General features: G+C 44.3%; 1 protein-coding gene across 1 annotated transcript in view; it reads left to right on the top strand.

Annotated features, from left to right (window-relative positions):
- The first annotated feature begins 1,763 nt into the window (after window positions 1-1,763).
- The window catches only part of RIN3 (Ras and Rab interactor 3), a 69,828-nt gene continuing 52,239 nt past the window's right edge, over window positions 1,764-19,352 (top strand). Inside the window, exon 1 of the mRNA XM_065636032.1 lies at window positions 1,764-1,977. Coding sequence (XP_065492104.1) covers window positions 1,931-1,977 — 47 coding nt within the window. The 5' untranslated portion in view covers window positions 1,764-1,930. The remainder of the gene's footprint in view (window positions 1,978-19,352) is intronic.

The raw sequence follows: 19,352 nt of genomic DNA, 5'->3' as shown, positions 1-19,352 counted from the left end.
CACTGACTTCTCCCACCTGGGCAGGTCCATGCAGATCAGCACACCTCTACAGTTTTCTGTCTCAGCATACTTATTTTCCAGCAAAGCAAGTGTAAATTCTTAGTGGGCCTGATCCCTGTTGAATTTCAGTGGAGGGAAATGAAAACCTGAGGTAGAGTTGAATTTGTGTGATGCACCTAGGAGATTGTTCTTATGTCATTTCAAAGGTGCCCAGGTGGTGAACACATCTAGAGTATATTTTTTTTTCTGGGATATCTGTGCCCAGAACCAACAGAAGGATTCGGAACCGCGATCTGACACACAAACAGTGAGGGACAAGTGAATCTCAGCCAACCGGTTTGTCTAAAAGGGCTAAATTCTGCATTGAGTTCATTGTCGACTGAAAATGACTACATGGGTTGGAGCAAAGAGCTCCTTGATTTAGCAGAGAAGAGCATTATGAGATACAGTACCTGAAAATTTTAAACTAGAAAAGTCAAGGCAAAAACTTAGGTGTGAATTTAGATAATATCAACAATTAAGCACTAAGACACCTTATGTAGAAGGGTGGTGAATTTTCCACCATGCAGCCTTTCAGTCAAGACTTTTGATTTTCTAAGAGAAATCCTTCTAAGAGCTAGAAGATAGATTTTCAAATGTCAACAGGAGTTACAGACTTGATCAAAAAACACCTGAGAAAAGTTAGTCTTGTGTTCCACAGGTGTGACTGGATGATCATAAAGGTCCCTCTGACTCTTCCTAGCTTAGTGCCAGTGGATTCGCCTGTGTTCTACACTGAGGTCTATTTTCCCTCATGCAAAGGCACTGGCAGCTGCCTGGCATTTTCACTTCCACTGTGGGCTGTATGGCAAAGTCTGCTTACCCTTAGAAAACCAGGAAATTATTTCTAAAGATAAAAGGGACAAAAAGTTATCTTTGTCTTCCTCTCCATTCCATGCAATTGCCTTTCCCTGCCTCTGGTTCATACTTCTGCCTCATTTTTTTCCATTATATATTCTCCTCACGTCAAATATTTCCGGAGCGATAGGGTTGCCAAATAGGAGTACCACCAGTGCTGTCTACCAGCACATCTGTCAGTCCACAGCCTCCACAGAGTGTCTGTATTCAGTCGGGTTTCCAGTATGGCAAACACTACTTGACCACTTAATTAACTCCAGGTCAAATGTGCCCTAAGACTGGAGCTTCACAGCACAGATGGCTATTCATTTACTAGCAGTATTACAACCTTATCATTAGCTTTTGCTCTAAGTAGGAAATTTTTTTTGCAAAGCTCTACTCTGCCAGTGTTAGACATTTCATTTGCTTAGGTCCTGTGTAAATATAAGGGTTTCCAAGCTCCATCTGGTTCCAGTTACTCAAGTAATAGAAATACACATGCTTCAGGAATTTGCAGACGGAGACTTACCGCTTTGCTGCCTTATAAAATCCTTTACAAAGTTCACCATGCTCTGTTGCCTCCTGGTATACCTGTATCCTGTAAAACAACTTCCCCCGAAACTTACTGAAGTTAGAGAAACAAACAAGCTGACAGTCTCAGGCTCTTCTTTTCTAAAAAGGTTAACCTGCCTTCACTACTAAATATGGCTTTATAATACACACATATGCACGCACACACCCTTGACCACCAAAGACTGCCTCTTCCTGAAATCCCCCGTTCATATAAATACAGGAAGTAGAAATAAGAGAGGCTAAAATCAGACCCTCTTGGTAGTTTGCTTTCATTTCAGTGCTTGTTTAGTCCTCTGCCCTCCGACACTACTGCGCCTGAAGCTGGTTTTAAACGTTCTCCCCCTGCCGCCCCTTGAAATATCATCTTCAATACAAAACCTGAGGATGTGGAGGTGCTGCTCAGCGATGGAAAGGAATTGCTTCCTTTACCAAGGAACTCTAAAGCCACTGTGAAACAGAAAGTGTCTTTAAGTTTGCTGTAATGATGAAAACATCAGCAGAAGACAAGGGAGCCAGGGGTGACTCAGGGTAAGTCCTGAATCTTTAGTGACTGCTCATGTTTAATAACTGTCGCTTTCCTTTTGCTACTTAACAAAGAGCTCTCAGCTGCATTTGCGAGCCGGCTGCTGAGTTATCAGCTACAAAATCACAACGGTGTGTCATGATTGTATTGTAATTTGCGGTATTTCCTCTGGCTAACGTGTTCCAGCTGAAAACAACTGCAATGCCTTTATTTAGCTTGAATCTTAGATTTTCAGGGAAAAGAAAGATGAATTACAACGTGCAGTTTAGGGCTAAAGGACACAATAAGGGAGCTCTGTGCTTTTGGAAATGTGACAAATGTTTTCTGGGAGACTTGCTTCGTTTCTACTGAATTATGGAGAAGTGGATAAGGACTCGTCCCTAAGAGCTGATGGTCGCTCCAGCTCCAGCATGCCGAGGTACACACCAGCCCTGTCCGCAGCCTCCCCGCAGACCTCAGGTGTGCTTTCTGCTAGGAAAAGACTGCAGGCTTTCCTTCCCCCTGGCCAACAGGGGGATCCTTGCAGGATCGAGCCTCCAGAAAACATAGTGGGAGAGAAAGCGGGTTTGGATTGGGAGGACAATCAGCTGCTGGAATTCCAGGATCAGGCTGGAATCCACCCAAGGCTCGGTTGTACCATAAAGCCCATGCTGAAGCTGAGTGTTTCTGTTTCCTGTTGGAAACAATCAGGGGAAAATGACACAGCTGCTGAAACCTTCGGTCACCCCGCGTGGAAAAATATATCATACCAGATATCAAGAGTGTTTCTTATCTGTCTGACACACTTAGACAGCCTGTTTCCCGCAAATAAAAGCTCCCAGATGTGTCTGTGATGGGTGCAGAAGAAGAATCTGTATAGGTGGGTGTGGGATAGTTGTGTTTTTGGTCACTGAGTGTGCTGCAAATCAGTCCCCTTTGATAAAATTGCTGCTGACAGGCTGATGTGCTGTAGTTTCACCAGAGCACTGTTCCCAAATCCGCACATGGAGTGCAGGGGATGGAAGGAGAACCCTGCACTGCAGCTGTCACTGCTTTTGCCTTGTTCAGTTGTTTACATTAAGTGGAACACTGACGCTCTTGTTCCAAGGTACAATTCCTCTGTTCCACTTAATGATAAACACTGAGGGACAAAGGTCACATAGCTGTAAGGAAAAAATGAAAGAATCCAATCCCTGTAGACTGGCAAGAGGAACTTAATAGATGTTAATTCAAAGAATTTGCACTTTGCAGATATTCCCTTCATTTGTGATAGTTAAAATGCCAAGTAATGAGAGACTGAAAGATTTATACCATTTATCTTTTTCTCAGCTTGTCTGAAAGGAGCCACACGCTTGCAAAGGTTTGCTTTCAGTTTAGAGTTGCAGGAGAAAGTAAATAAGCCATAGACCCTGCATTTAGACCATAAGTCAAGTGGTTGCAGGAATGCAGGAATATTGAAGGATAAATGGGCATGACACATGTGTTCTTCATAAGTTTATGAGCATCTGAACACTTCAGCAGAACAGCCTTTTATTTTGTTAACTGATTGTCTTTATTTTCAATCTATCTTCCACTCATAAAAAGAAACTGAGGTATTTAGAAAAATTTGTTCTAACTCTCTCTGTTTACATGCCACAATATCGCTGAAGATCCTCAAAATTACACTTCAGCATGCATACCTTGTGGCCTCCAACATATTACAGAATTAGAAATGTGTATAACTGATATTTAGCTAATTTTCTGTTATGGTCACATTGAATTAGGCACCAATTTCACAAAGTATGTGTAGATAAAATCAGTAGCTTTCAAAAGAGATGGTAACATAAGGCAAGCTGCTGATGGAGAATTTGGACCTGATTTTAAAATTCTGCAGACAAAAATTGAAATTGCATGAGCAATTGCTGAAATTGCACCTTCATTCAGCATAGTCTTCAGGTTATTAATTAAATGGGAAAGCTTACTCACAGAAACTATGACAATGCAAGTTATCATAAAAGTACTCTAGCAACTTGGAAAGTATCAATATATCCATTCCTAGTAATGACTGAAAGGTCTATTCTGCATGTAGCAAATGAATAAGGAGGTTTGGCTGACTCACACTTTTGAAATGGCAGAAAGACACTGGAGAGAAATCTGCCTCCAGAATTAGTAGCTCCTCAGAAAGGAATGTGTAGAGGAATGTATCTAGGGGCTGGCTAGAGATCAGTCTAATCACATTCTTCCAAAATGGGTTGGGAGAGAAATTTAACCCGTAATTCTGACCCAGAGTCAGGCTAACTCCTAGGACTGTTAATAAGGGGTGAGATCACAAAACATCTGGAGAAATGTAAGCTGATTGAGCCTGGCGACCACAGTTTCATGAAAACATATATGCCTTCATTCTAACATCTGGGAAATGTATGATGAGGAGAGCAGATGGGAACTGAGACAGAGCCATAATATGCAAATATTAAATAGTCCTTTGGGATAATGGTTGGTTCAGGTAGCTGTGATGGGTTACAGTGGTTCTCATTTCTGGGGCACCGGGCTGCCTAATGAAGTAATGATTGTGCATCTTTTCAGTGAAATGTGTTTTTGGCAGAAAAACCACCATCACAGTTGACAGATTTCGTGCAATGCATGTAGATGTAAAGAGGTCAAGCACTGAAAGAATCTGGAGACTGAACAACTCTCATAGGTTCACAGATATTAGCTTCAAAAGGGACTGTTTTGATTGCCTTGCCTGATCTGCTCTGTACAGCCGACCAGAGAACAGCTCTGGTAAGCACCCTATCAAACCCATGACTTCTGCTGGATCAGGAGCTTTTAGATTCTTGCTGGCCACAAAACCTTTCTTATCAAATAACTGTTCTGCCCAGGCTCTGTATCGGTCTCTGCATTGGGGTAAATAAATCTAACACCAACATTTACAGGTTTGAACTGAAAAAACAATTTTGAAATACTCTTCAAGAGCCATCCTTTGTAAAGGACTTAATCTAAGCTTATTTGAACAAATAGAACAAGTCCTGCTGGCCACAGGAGGTCTAGAACACGTGAGCGTGTTGAAGTGGGGAAGGGACAGTTCAGGCAACTGGAAACAAATCAGTGTTATCAAATCTTTCTGCTGTCTGTCAAGCTCTGATAAGGGTACGCTCTTCATCCTGGGGGATGGTGCTTCTCAGGAAGGAAACGTCTGTGCTCAAGATGCATTGCACCAAGATTGGGATATCCTGTAAAGATACAAAGAAGGAGGTACTCTCCAAAGATACCTGAATTTGGTGCATCTAGAGAGGAGACATAATGTCTTCTTAAATGCGTTTAACAGAAAAGCCTTTTTACAACCACGCTGACTTGTAATGTGATCTTTCCAGCACTTCTCAGTAAGTGAGTTCTCACCAAACTTAGCGGATCCTTTGAGCACATTGTGCAGTGACACTTGTGATAGCGCAGAAGGCAATTGTCCCTTGGCTAGAGGGTAGACCACACTGGGAATATTGCCCTCGAGTAGAGAACTCACCATTCCAGACAGTGTCATACCAGTGTTCACAGGAATGGGGACACGAATGTAAACAATATTCTGCTCATCTTCTACAGTTTCACCTAAATATAGTTTTTCACTTCCTGTCCTAAATGGCTACACACTGGTTTGTATTGTTGACTTTCAATCCTGGAGGCAGCACAGGCTGAAAAATGTACAACACATGGGTGCATGCATCTCTCTTGCTCTGCGTGTACAGGTAGAACAGTGTGTATATGTAGAACAGTGTGTCCTGGAGAGTAGCTGTGAGGGTTGCTTGACACAAATTTGGGTCGGCTCCATCCCTTATTAAACCATGTGTACATAGTCCAGATATCTCAGAGATTATCTATTTTATAGCATTTTTCCAAATGGTAGTAGGACTATATTTTAACTCATCCATTGGTAAATATAGGCTTGTGAGACTCAGAAGGATATCTAAAACAACATGAAAAATAGATAGAAAAGCCAATACCTACAATCAATCCATTAGGAAAAGAAGCTGCAGCAAGATTAACTTCCCAGAGTTTTAAATGCTTGCCAGCTTTGATTGCTAGAGAGAACAGAAACTGAAGTGTCTCACTGAAACCAGGACAAAATATTGTCTCCGTTGCAGACCTTTAGCCATTATAATTTTGGAAGGGAGGAAGATTTTTTCCATTTGGGATTAGAAATAAATAGTTCTGTGGAAGGGAAATTAGGAAGAAAAGGCAGCTGTTTGGAATGAGTGACCAAATTCTAGTGCAGATGGATCTGTGAGTAGAGGGTAGGTGTGTTCACCAAAAGCCCTGTGATGTCCCAGAGGACTATCACACTTTCCCAAGTGTATCACAAAGGTATTCCCCCTGTATAAGGAAGGGTGTGTGTATGTTTTTGATTGTTTAGGTTGCCTTTTGTGATGAATCATGAATGACAATTAATGTAGGTATTGAAGAAGTTATTATGAGATTTGGAATTTGAAAGAATGAGGGGAAAGCTCATTTATCACCTGTTCTCTAGAGGATCAAGGAGAGGTTATAATCCCTCTTTCCACATTATCATCAGTACAAAGTGGTTCTACAGTCAAAGGGGCTGGGATGTGCTGGGATGGACCCAGTCTTGGCAGCCCTGGTGTTCAGAGCAACAACTGGATCATAGATCACGGTGCCGATCTGGGGCCTTACATGGAAGGGACTTCTGAGGAATTAATGCAGGAATAGCTACTAACCTGAGATGTCTTTTTTTTTTTTTTTTTTTTTTAAAAAGGCATAATATTCTGCACGTTTGAAGTATTCATATTACCAAAGAAGATTTCAGACTTATCTTTCTGAATAGTATGGATCAAAACTGAGAAAACAAGAATGGAAGAAGACTATGTTTCGCTGTGGAAGGGTACTTTTAAGAAGGCCGTCAAGAACGAGTGGAAGCAGTTAACATAAAGTCATGCTAGAAAGGCAATTAAGTAGCAAATCTCGTATCTAAGAGTGGGCACTGGCCTAAGCATGGTCTGCAGTTCAAACTGCGCCCTAGATTACTTCATAATCCTGGTTTGAGATTAATTTTTTCTGTGGTGTTGGGCAGCTATTTCACCATGAGTAACTGAAGTGGAATCTCCAGAGTGAATCCTCATCTAGAGCCTGGTAGGAGCTAGACTATATCACCCAATTGTCTTAAATTCAGTTTCTGTCCACCTCCCACTCCCTCCACAGCTGGCTCTGGTCGCTACAGAGTCATTTTTCTAGTAACCAAGTACAATATCCACCTGTCTCCTTTTCTAGCTTCTTCATCCGTGGGGTTCTGATGAGCTGGCAGTTCACACTGGAGATAGCCCCCAAGGCAGTGGGGTTGGGCATGGATTTGTCCTCAAGGACATTGCAGCCGCATCCGTTTGTCACAGCTGCACACTGGATTACCAAACCAGTTTGAGGTAAGGGCCCTCTCCAGCAACGAACATGCCCTTATCCTTAGGGAGGATTGGGGATGCTATCGCAATATAGATAAGTAAATAAGTAGACCCCATAGTAGATGGTGCTTATTTTCAAAAACCATCCAAAAAGTCAAGGCCTCGTGCTTGTTATCTTACCCTCCCTGCGCCACTGTTGTCATAGATATGAATAATAACTGAGTAGCAGCACTATAAGCACCAGAGCAAAATAAGAATTGATTAACTGAAATTTGTTAAGAGTTTTTAGGGTGGCAAAGGCAAGATGATACTGATGTTTAGAGGGGAAGAGCTTGAAAACCACTGTTCTGTTCAGAGAAGGTACGTACATCAGTTTCTCACTGTTGCCAAGATCTATAGCAGAAATTCTGCTGGTCAATTAAGTATGTCTATTTTAGGACAAATAATTTGCTCCTAAGGAGCATTTAATTTGAAGATTAAGAGATCAAAATTCTGCCAATCTTTTGTTTTCCTGGTCACATTTCTGCAGACTTTTAGGGGGTTGTATGTGGACACGTAAGGGACATTTTTACAATTGTGAATGTTTGTTGATCATTATGTCTGAGCTGGAGGGGCTTTGGAGTGCTTGTTAGGAATTTTATGATGCTAAAAACCTTCAAACATGAATACTCTAATACCATTCCAACCTGTCTGCCTGTATGAGAAAATGTCTTTCTTAAAATCTGGGCACAGGTGGTATATCAGAGTTTTAATGAAGGTGCTTTCTTCTGAATTTGCTGAATGAGCAGAGGCCCTTACAGCCCTGGTGGCCATGGCCTGGGTTACTGACTACATTATCAGAGCTGTAGGACTTGCTCAAGACTAGGTTAGTTTACTAGACATAATAGGCATGGGCCACAGAGGACACAGTATGGCACTTGCAGGGTGAAATCAATAGGGGCTGCCCATGAATTTGAAGAGCAAATTACTTGAGATATACATTACTGAGTCCTGTTGTGCATGCACACCACTTGAATGAGGGTGTGCAGCTCTTCTAGGAGAGCCAGCCAGCCATGGAGTGCTCTGAAATCCATGGTTACAGGGGTAGGAAACATCTACACTGTAAAGTGGGAGGTGTAAGGGTGCTGGGCACACCCAGGCTCTGGCACCGCTCTCGCTGCACAAGGAGAAGCAGCGGTGAGAAGACAGCTAACAGGCAGGCCAAAAAGGGTGCACAGTATCTGCAGGGGTGAAAACCTGGCTGTCAAACCAGGGCTATACACCCCTGCCAGAGAAGGCAGCCTGTGGTGTGCAGGGTACAGAAGCCTTGTCCTTGTGTGATGGTTGTACGTGATCTGCTGTGCAGGGGCGTGGGGCTGTTCTACAAGGTTGCTTGTGTGTATCTTGTATTTTCTGCAAAGACCCTCAGCACCCCACTCTCCCTTCACCACTCTGGCATCCACCATCTGCTCTTACGGTATAGGAGCATGTGTGCCAACCCCATCCTCCCTCTTGATGGAGGCAATCCCTAAAACACAAATATGCACACAGCTGAGTTGGAGCCATGTGCTGGTGTCAGTCTGGAGTTATTCTCTGGAGCTGGAGAGGGAATGAGTTCAGAATCCAGGCTGTCAGGTCCTTGCTTCTCAGAGCAGCAGGGCAAGCCTTTAGCCAGAGATTTTTAGCTGTGAAGTTTGGCGGGGGGGTGGTGTGTGTGAAAGTACGATAAAACAGCACTGCAAAGCAGCTGTGGTCAAGCACGCAGTGTTACTTAAGCAGTGCAAATACGAAAAAAAAGAAGCTACAAGCATCACCCAATATGGTAATTATTGTAGCCGCAAGCCTTTCCTCTGTCCATTTTGTACCTCTCTGAGCTATCTAAAGTAATTTTACCCACCTCCACAAATGAGATCCTTGCATCAATATACCCTGCTGGAGTGGGACTGTTAAGGCAATGCTTCTCTCAAGATTTCAGCTGCGAGAGGTTTGGAGTACTTAGCTTCTCTTTGCCTGCACCCAAAATAGTATAAATCTTTTTGCAAGTGAAGATGATTACTTGAGCAGCAAAGGATTAGCAGATGTGAGCATTGCATAGCTGGTTACGCTTGTCACACTTTCCTAAATAGATATTCTATTAGAGGCACACAAGCCAGGGAGTGCTAAGGAACGCAGCTCTTTTCAAATAGATGAATATATACATGCATATCAGAGTGTGCCTTTCCCAGACTTTCCATCACCTTTCTGCTAAACGGGGAATATATTTATGTCTGAGTAAAGGATTTCTGCTTTCTGCGTTACTGGTACCTTCAAAAGGGACAAAGCTTTTTCACTAATCCTAGTTATACTGTATGATTAATCTAAAGCTCTTGTAAGTATGAGAGGACCTCTGGGTGTTTCATGAATATTAAGCCTCCCAACAGCCAGTTGAAGGCAGGTATCTACTGCCACTGTAGGAAGGGAAACTGAGGCAAAAGCTCGTGGAGCTGATTTGATTATAGTCACTTATTTTGTAGCTCAATCCCCCGGATCCTTGTTAAGCAAATCCTGGCCTTGCCTGAGACTGTCCTTTAGGTTTGGGGTGAGGCCAGGAACAGACTCCAGTTCTCAGAAAGCCTTTTCTTTCTAGTGGAAGAGTTCCCTGCTGGATTACGGAGCTGGACCAGCTTCCTCAGTGTTTACACGGCCTGTACAGCTGAAGCAAGAGAAGCAGCAAAAGTGATGTATTCGGAGCGTGTGCCCATGGGGTCAGGGGCCTGGCCTTTCTACGGTATCTGCCATTGCCCTGGGTTAGGAAGAGCATGAAACCATGCCCTGAGCTGTTCTCTGAGGCAGGGCTGCAGTTCTGGCCCAGATAATGGTGCTGCTGGGGCTGCTGGTGTTTGCTCTAGGTGACTTGTTGGCATCTGTGGATCAACACTGTTCCTGGTAGGGTTGAAAGACATGTCCTGTCCACTGTTTGAAATTATCTCCTGACCATGTTAATTATTACTTTCACTTTGTTTTTGCAAGGCTAATGATTCGTTAGGGAATTTCAAGTGCTGTGTTGAAAAAAACTGAATACATACAACCTTTTGGATGCTGGGGAAACCTTGCCAAATGTAGGGAATCCACACAGCTAAGGTACACCCCTCCTGTGGCCCTCTGGAGGAAGCCAGTCTTTTGAAGCCTCTGTCTGGTGAAAGCAGCTGTTGGTCACAACTGGAAGCAGCTGCAGCCCCTTGTGAACTGGATTAAATTATGTGTTGACTTGGGAAAATTCACCAAGGAAACAGAGACCAAAAAATAGCAGAATTTGAAGACTGACAGTTCTGCTGGCTACCTGCAACACTGTTCTGCAAATTGCTAACAGACTTCTGGGCAAAAGAAGGTTGTCCCACATATTTGGCTAAAAGACAGCTTGGGACCTGGCCCAACTTTTCATCTTGCTTGCCAAGAATTTTTCTCTCCTCTCCTTTTTTTCCCCCCTTGAATTCTCTCCAAGGAATTTGTCACTCCTGATACCCCCCACAAAAACAGAAACCAGGCAAAGCTCAGAGCTTCTCCTGCTGAATCAGCAGACATGAAAGAGCTTGGCTTTGGATGACTTTCATAGAATCATACAGTGGTTTGGGTTGGAATGGATGTTAAAGATCATCTAGTTCCAACCCCCTGGCCATGGCCAGGAACACCTTCCACTAGACCAGGTTGCTCAAAGCCCTGTCCAACCTGGCCCTTCACTTTTAGGGATGGGGCATCCGCAGCTTCTCTGGGCAGCCTGTTCCAGTGCCTCACCACCCTCATGGGGAAGAATTTCTTCCTTATATCTAATCTAATACTGCTAAAACGGGTCCATGTCCTTCTTATGTTATGCTGGGCGCTCCAAAGCTGGATGCAGTACTCCAAGTGGAGTCTCCCAAGAACGGATTGGAGCAGGTGAGTCACCTCCCTCAACCAGCTGGCCGCACTTCTTTTGATGCAGCCCAGGATACGATTTGCCTTCTGGGCTGCAAGCACACATTACCGAGTCACATTGAGCTTCTCATCAACAAACACCTTCCAGTCCTTCCCCTCAGGGCTGTTCTAACTCCATTTTTCACCCAGCCTCTATTGTGCTTGGGATTGCCCCAACCCATGTGTAGGACCTTGAACTTGGCCTTTCCTTTCTGTTGAGAGAACAAATATGTAATACAGGATGTTTTGATATAATTCTGTGCTGAACTTCTATTCTAATACTTTCTAAAGATTAGAAGTTAGTTAGTTTTAGACTGGATATCATTGGTGACCTTTCCAGCCAAAAGGTAAAGTGTTTGTGTTACCCTTCCAGCAGAACGGGGTCCTCTGGGCTGGGGAACCACGGCAGAGATTGCCTGAGGGGCACTGTGAAGAGCAGCCTGCGATAGGGATGCATGGCAGGTAGGGGTTAGTCCCTCAGACTGACATTCTGACATCTCCCTTTGCTATTAGACCTAGCTATTTAGGTCTAGCATGGATTCACTCTGCCTAACTGTAGGTGCTTAATTGTTGTGTCCTGTTTAGGAACCTCCGCACCCGTGAGGTCTCTGGTCTTACTGGAGAAGAAGCAGCTCCAGTGAGTAATTCAGGGTGATTGGTCCCAGTGGGCTGAATCGAAGTAAAATATTTGTTCATGCCTCACCGAGCTGATCAGAGAGCCAGGCCAGAGAGCTATGTCCAGCACAAACCTTCTTCTACCCTCTTGCCCCCGAATCAGATTGCCCCAGGGTCAAACAATGGCAGCCTGGAGGTGGGGGTGAGTGCAGCACTGATTTTTTGGGGAGGACATGACCAAGGCAGCAGTGTTATGGGTTGTCATAAACTGCTGTGAACCCACAGCCTTTGGCTCATTAATTATTTGCATTGTATCCATGGTGACCAAGTGACCATAAACACTGTTAAGTGAACAAGCTTGAGGTCTCAGCAATGGTTTCGTTGGCGCTGCGGGAGCTGTCAGACTTGCCTCACTCCTTGGCAGGTTTTGTAGTCACGTGCTGAGCTCCCAGCCACAGCAGGGACATTTCAGGAGTTTCTGACACTGCTCCTCTAACCAGTCCTTGGGCCCCAGGCTGCTCCACCAGCACAGGATGATGAGGGCCATGCCCACCCACAGGGCAGGTCGCTCAATTTAGCCCAGCAAACTAGAACACCTCTCTCATGCTTGTGACAGGGGACCATGCCCTTTCACCACCTTTCCATGTTCCTGACATACCCCAACAAGCCTTTTTCTTCTTCCGCTCCTTCCCCAAGGAAGGCAGATCTCTAACCTTGCCTCAGTGTGAACATAGACAGGAATCCTATCAGATCATAAAGCAAGAAATAAACACATTTCTCCAATGCCTAATTAAAATTAAATGTGAGGAGTGTGAAATTGCTGAAGTAAGGCTTAAAGATGACAGAAAAAGAGTAGGTTCACAGATTTAGATATTGATTTTTTTTTTTTTACTAACAGCACCATGTATTGAAGTTCATTCACACTGACATTGAAAGAAAATCTTACCCAAAATATGAATATTCATATGTAAGTAAGTCTTACATATGATCAGTGATCAGTGATCGGACCAGTGACTGAAGGACTGGTTTGAAGACCCTTTGTGTGGTGTTTTAACAAGAGGGGGTCCCTCTGAAGGCCTGTGTTCTGCTCCTTGAGATACCACAGGGCAAAAGTTCAATGGATGTACTTCGCTTGGCAACGTGGCCATTTCTAGTTGCAAATCATGACTGAGATAAGCATTTGCAGGTATTTCTTAGAAGAGGGGAAAACTGCTCAGCTTTATGCAAGCCTGTGTGGTTAGTGCCTCATACCTTGTGTGTCTCATATGTCTATGCTAAATTCACTCATAAGGTGAGTAAAGCAAAACTGCAGTATATTCTTAATGAAGTTTGAATTTGGGAATTTCTCCTTCCCTTTGATTTTCCATTTCCCTTTCCCCTCTTTGTTAAGTAAGTACAATACAGAAAAGCATTCCCCGGCTTTTCATTCCTGTCTTCCTTCCTGGCCAGATGAGCTGGGAAAGAGCAAAACCTCTGCCAATAGCCCTGGCCCTGCAGTCAAAACGGGGGTGCTCTGGGCTCCCAACACTTGAGGTGTTCTCCAGAGGCGCAGAACAAGCCCGTCTGTCTTCTGTCCAGCTGGGGGCTCTGCTGGGCCCCTGTATGCACCAACACCAGGGGCTGAGGAAGGGCTGGGACTTCCTTATGTTCCCACAGCTTAGGAAATTACTTCTCTTCTTCCCGACTTTTGCTTCTGGTTCCTGCGCCTCACAAGCCTTTCCAGAGAAGTTGAAGTAGAATTATCTAGCAAACACTTTCGCAGCTTTTTGTTAAGGAAAATGTGCTTTCTTTGGCTCCTCTGACCTTGCCAGAAATGAAGCCTGGCTAGGTCCACGTTTCAGACACTCTCTTCTTTGCAGTGAAAGGGCCGCGCAGAAGTATAAAATATCCTTCATTGCCTGCACACACAAAAAAACCTTTAGTTTTGCTGATATGCTAAAATTCCTAAGAGAATAATTTGGGTTTGAAACAAGCAAAGGACAAATGACCTGAAAAGCTCTGATTATGAACACACGGGAGAAGGGCTTATCTTCAACACAGCAACTGTCTGTTTTTAGCAAGGGAGTAGGCTAATAAAACTTGCAAAGTGGTTTTGACTTGCAAAAGTATGTTTTGACTGAGTAAAAAGAGAAAGGCAGTTGATAAGATGTGTTGAGACGAATTGTTGAACGTGAAATATACATGTACAAGGTTATATAAAGATAGCAGTGTTATTTACGAGGTGAAGGCAAGCCATGTTACACCAATAGGATATAGTAGCCCCCATCCACTGTGGGTCCACAGGCTGCAATCGCCATCTGCATTAACTTCTGCATTAATTAACTTCTAAAGGAAACTGAAGAAAAAAAGGGCTTTGAAAGAAGGCCTCTTCTTTCAGGGAATTTTTTATGTTTGTTTTTTTATCTTGTTTCTGCCCAAGTCATGGCTGTGAGTGTGAGACTGGTTTTCAGTAGAGCTGACCTGGGTACTAGAGGTAATGTGAATTATCTTGTGTTCTGTTTGGGTTTTTAATGCATATGCAATTCTTTATAATATACATACCTTTGTGTATGTAAATGGGAGAACAGAGCTAATAAACATAGGAAACACAGTGAAGCTAGCAACTTAATTAACATTTAGTTGCATGTCTCTGCTCCTTGAGACCATTCCTGCGCTGAAAGATTCTTGAGAGGGTCAAACAAGAGGCTTTGGCAGGTGTATTGCTGCTGCTTCCCTGCAGGCACTTAGCTTGGCTAATTTAGGAGGAAGAGCAGCTCTTCTAGAGGAGCTGAGAGCTGATCCCTAACACCTGAGGTGGGCACCTATGCAACGGGAGCTCTCTCTGAGCGACCAGAGCAGAAACCCAAGCAGGTAGCGCAGCTGCTGCGGTTGGGTGGTTTACGGGAAGCGCTGCAAGCACCCCCTCCTTCTCCACTCCTGAGCAACTTGGCCCTGCAGCTCAAGTCGTAAGAGAACGATCATTAGTCTTTATCACTAGGTCTGCACTCTGATGAGTGACAGTGGTTACATGTCTCTCCCAACATCAGTAGCTCTCATCCAGCAAGTCGTCTTCAGAGCTGACCTGACTCCTGACCTTTGAATGGGGACAAGATTCTGGTCAGTTCAAAATCCAGGTAAGCTGAGGTCAAGTCCTTTGACTGCATGATGGCAGTATGAGGAAAAATATATTTGTTAGCTTTAAACCTGTTAACGGCAGCAGCCAGGGCACCACAGCTTAACAATCAGTATCATACATGAGCAGAAAATTGTCAGTGGCCACTTACTACTTAATAGATTGACACATGAATTAGCATTCTTCCACCTGCAGAAGTGGCCCTTACACCCTTCCCACCAAGGAGTGTAATAGCACTTGCTCATTTTTGTGATCTCCTCTGTTGGTTTCTGTGACTGGGGAGATGAGGGCTCAGTGAGCAGGTGAGTGATCTAGAGGCAGATGGGCTGTCCACACCTGATCCCTCTGTGCTCATTAGTGGAGCTCCCAGGCCAGGTGATGACTTATTCCACTTATAGGTGGCAAACATGTGAATGTGTGCAGGCAGGGTCCAGCTGGGGAGAGGTGGGTGCCTGCAGTCAGTGTGTGGCAGCCCCTGCCAGCCTTCACAGCAGTAGGCAGTTTGGAAATCCCTGGCAGGTTACAGAAAAGCTCACCTAAGTGAGTCTTCAATTGCAGGGTGCAAAACTTCACTGCTGAAACTGAGGCTACCTGTAACAGAAAGTGGAGTAGGTGGGGAACAAAGAGGTTTGCTGAGCTATGAGGTGTCAGAAGACCCTTGGTTTGCCTTACCTGTTGGCAGCTGGAACAGCTGCCACCTTGGCTATTAAGCATGGTGCTTTCCAGGCTGAACGGGAAGGCCTGGACATGCAGAGCATCAAGTGTAGATCAAAGATCAAACAGATGAAGGGTGGACACAAAAGTAGAGTGGGAACAAGGAGAGCAGTGAGCAAGAGGAAGTGCTCTGCCAACCACAGGTTGTCCGCAGACCACAGTTTGAGAAGCACAGCTTCCTGAGCTATGTTTGTCACCAAGGTGGACCAGTAACACAAGCATTCTGCAAGGTAGGAAGGACTACAGAACTGGCAAGCCTGCGTCATGGGACAAACTGAGCCTGTCCTGTCACTTCCATTATACAGTTTTTCTGCACATTTGAAAGCCTTACACTGCAGGAAGCTCCCATGGCTCGCTTAACACCCTATGCCTTTTCCCTTTTCACCTATTGGACAACAAGAAAGTTGTTTTTTATTGCGACTAAAGCGCGGCAATCAGCTGGGTGTGATCTCTGAAGACCTCAAGAATTTTCTTCTCTTTCTGATTTTTGGATTTTTCGTTGTGATTTTTGCTGTTTGTTTCATTGTTTTTTGTCAGATCTCTTGGCTCTATTATGAAAAAGATTAAAGCCTGAATTTTCTGCGAGGCAGTGTTGACATTTGGTACAAAAAATCAGCTGTTGTGCTACAGCTATGGGCTTTTCATGTGTCACTTTGCTGCCTACCCATCTTCCTCATACTCTGTTTATGATGACTCAATGACTCAAGAAGTTTACAGAGCTCTCCTTGTAGCTAGGTTGAGTGCAGTGCCTCAGTTTCACCACCTATTGGAAGAAATAAATGAGAATCCAGCAAGGTGACCCAGGCCAGGTCCAGAAAGTAAATGAATCCTTCTCCTCCATCTTGGATTAGTTTGATCTCAACTGATCAAGTAAGCAAAGGTGGGCTGGTTTATGAGAATAACGAGAAGGCATCAAGAAATGACCACATCTAAGATGGAAGCAAAATGAAGCTTGATGTCCTCTAGCTGGGGCACCACATAACTTCCCTCCTAGTGAACTGAAAGTAAGAGTACATTAATTCCTATGTGTCTGGACGAAGATTTTTAATGAGTCCATCTAATCAGAAGTGATATCAAACCGAGGAAAGCACAGGTAGCTATGTATGCAGCATGGTCTAACTGATGAAACCTCATTTCACTTCTTTTGCTGCTACTCATGTAAGTCTGATGAGTCCTTCTCCAGTGTGCTGGGTTCAGACCTTCATGCTCTTCTCAGCATGAATCAAAGAATCACTATCACTAGTGGCATGGAGCCCTGCAACCAAGTCCAACCGGGCTAGTTGTGAAATGGGATGTAAAATAGGGCTATGAGTTTTCTGTCAGTCTTTTAATCTCAGCACCATCAACTGACCCATCTCCATGGAGCCCTTTTTTCTCAGCTCACTCTTTTAACCACAGAAATTACCAGCATTGTCCATCTGCTTCCACCAGGACTGGTATGTCAGCTTCAGGAGCTTCTATCTTTTCCTCCTGCTTCATGTGTTCCTTGTAAACTGTGTTGCTGTGCTTGAAGGGTTTCTGCATGTGAGCTTCAGACACAAGCTGGCTTGTCCTGAATAGCATCCCTTCAGGTACCAGCTGGCTTTGGTGCAAAAAGTTGCTTTTCACCTGGAGCATGGAGTTTATGGTCACTTGTCCATCTTTCTCCCTCAGTGGCAAGCCAGCTGGCACATATTTTAAGACCTGTGATGCCTGCTCTGTTATAAACATAAATATACCAGAGTACCCCTTTAATTGAGGACAGCACAGCAAAACCTTGTTCTTGTTTTCTCTTGATGTCTTCTAATATTCAGGGGCAGAAATAGAAGGAATAAAACATAATAAAAACCTAGTTCTTAATTCTTATACCTGGTCTATTTAAACAAAGCTAAGGCCCTTGGTCTTTACTTACCAGTGCACGACAGAGCATTTGCTTTCTGACTTAAGATTCAGATTTAATATCACCTGATGCATCTTCTCAGATCTGGTCTGGTGACGGGCAGAAGCTACAAATGTGCAGGAGTGAAGAATTCATCTGACAGTCCCTGCTGTTAGATGAACACACAATTCCTGTGTGTCTCAGCTGCCTCAGGCAAATTCAGATTGACCAGGCCTATGTAGTGCAGCCAGGAAGCCCGCAGTGTCAGCAAGTTTGTGGCAAAATTTCTGAAGTCCCATGCAAAGGTTTGCCTAGGCCTGCACCTGCATGAAATTCAGTGGATTATATCCCCTTGCGGTTCTGATGATTTCTGGGCATATTCAGCTGCCAAGTGTGACTCTTCATTTCTAAAGCAATGAGTCACAGTGGTGCCATTACTTCAGTGTAGAGTCACCGTGCAATAATTCAAATCAGCGTTGCCATTATTATTACCTCCAACAAGCAACCTGATACCTTCTGCCAAACTGGGGCAGACATGCGAATATAATCACTGTGCAATTAATTAACCTGTGTTGCAAGTCAGTATGCAACACACAGCTTCCTGTATCCCGACTGAGTTCAATTTAGCAAAGCGGCTGTAGGATTTAAAAGTACTTTGCAGTAAGAACTCAATAAAAAAATTAAAAGCGGGCAGATGTAGGGCCAGATTTTCAGCTTTGCATCACACCTGACAAAAATGAACACCTGCCTGTATCAGTCACAGAGTTTTGCAGGACTGTGGGAGAAAGGAGAGAGAGTTGTTTGTTGTTTCTGAAGACTATGAGCTTAGAAATCATCTGATGCACGAATTCTGAGTGAGCAAAATAGCAAAGGCTGGCTGCTTACCGCAGTGACCCTGCAAATCCCTTCAACTGGGAGCACAGCAAGAGCCCAGGAGCTGCCTTGGGCTCCCTCCTCTCTGTGCGGCTACAGAGCTACTGTGGAGCCAGATTAAATTGCTGGATTAAGCACTCTCACAGCCCAGCATCTGGATCTTTGTGACAGCTGTGCCCAGGAAAGAAGTCAAGCATCAGTGCCATAACTGCGTCAACTGATGTGTCATGGGTCACGGCATTATAGCTGGAAAAGGTGTGTTAGGTCATTCACTCCCATTTCTTAGCCAGCACAGGATTTGACTCAAGAAAGTGTTTGCTACTGCTCTAAACATGGCATTTTAAGAGATCTGAGCAATGCAATCCTTTTCCCCTTCTTTTGGGAACTTATCCATCATCTGTTATGACATGCCACCAGTAAGCGTCTAGCCTAACATTTCCCTGTTTTAATATGATCCCATTAATGACTCTTCTTGGCTTTTTGTCAAAGCCTCCCCTTTCGCTGAGCTGCCCTTTCCTCCCTCTGTACGGGTACAATAGCCTGATTAGTTCCTTCTGGGCTGGGGTGGCTGCTGAGGGGAGGATACCCCACACCAAGGCTCTCATTGCTGAGGGCCACCAAAAGGCGGGGTTCCTGTTCTGCCAAAAAGCCTCATCCACAGCCCTTCATTATCTGCACCGAAAGACCCCACACTCTCAAATTGTGAGATGTTTCCGTTGAGACAAATATTTTCAGGCTCCTTTTTATCTTGTATGTCTAAGTTTGGAATGATTTTCTGGTTTTCATCCATTCTCCAGAACTTAGATGATGGGCTCTACATGCAGCCACACACATTGGAAGGTCAGTTCTGTTCCTTTTCTTCACCTGTCTGTTGTTCCTGTCACCAAACCTGCACTGCTGCTCTGAGCAGGGCTCTGTCCAGGCAAGGTGCCTGTCGGTGGG

Source organism: Caloenas nicobarica, chromosome 5 (genome assembly GCF_036013445.1).
Source record: "Caloenas nicobarica isolate bCalNic1 chromosome 5, bCalNic1.hap1, whole genome shotgun sequence".
Lineage (NCBI taxonomy): Eukaryota > Metazoa > Chordata > Aves > Columbiformes > Columbidae > Caloenas > Caloenas nicobarica.
The sequence above is the reverse complement of the archived record's forward strand: the minus strand, read 5'-3'. Positions and strand labels throughout refer to the sequence as shown.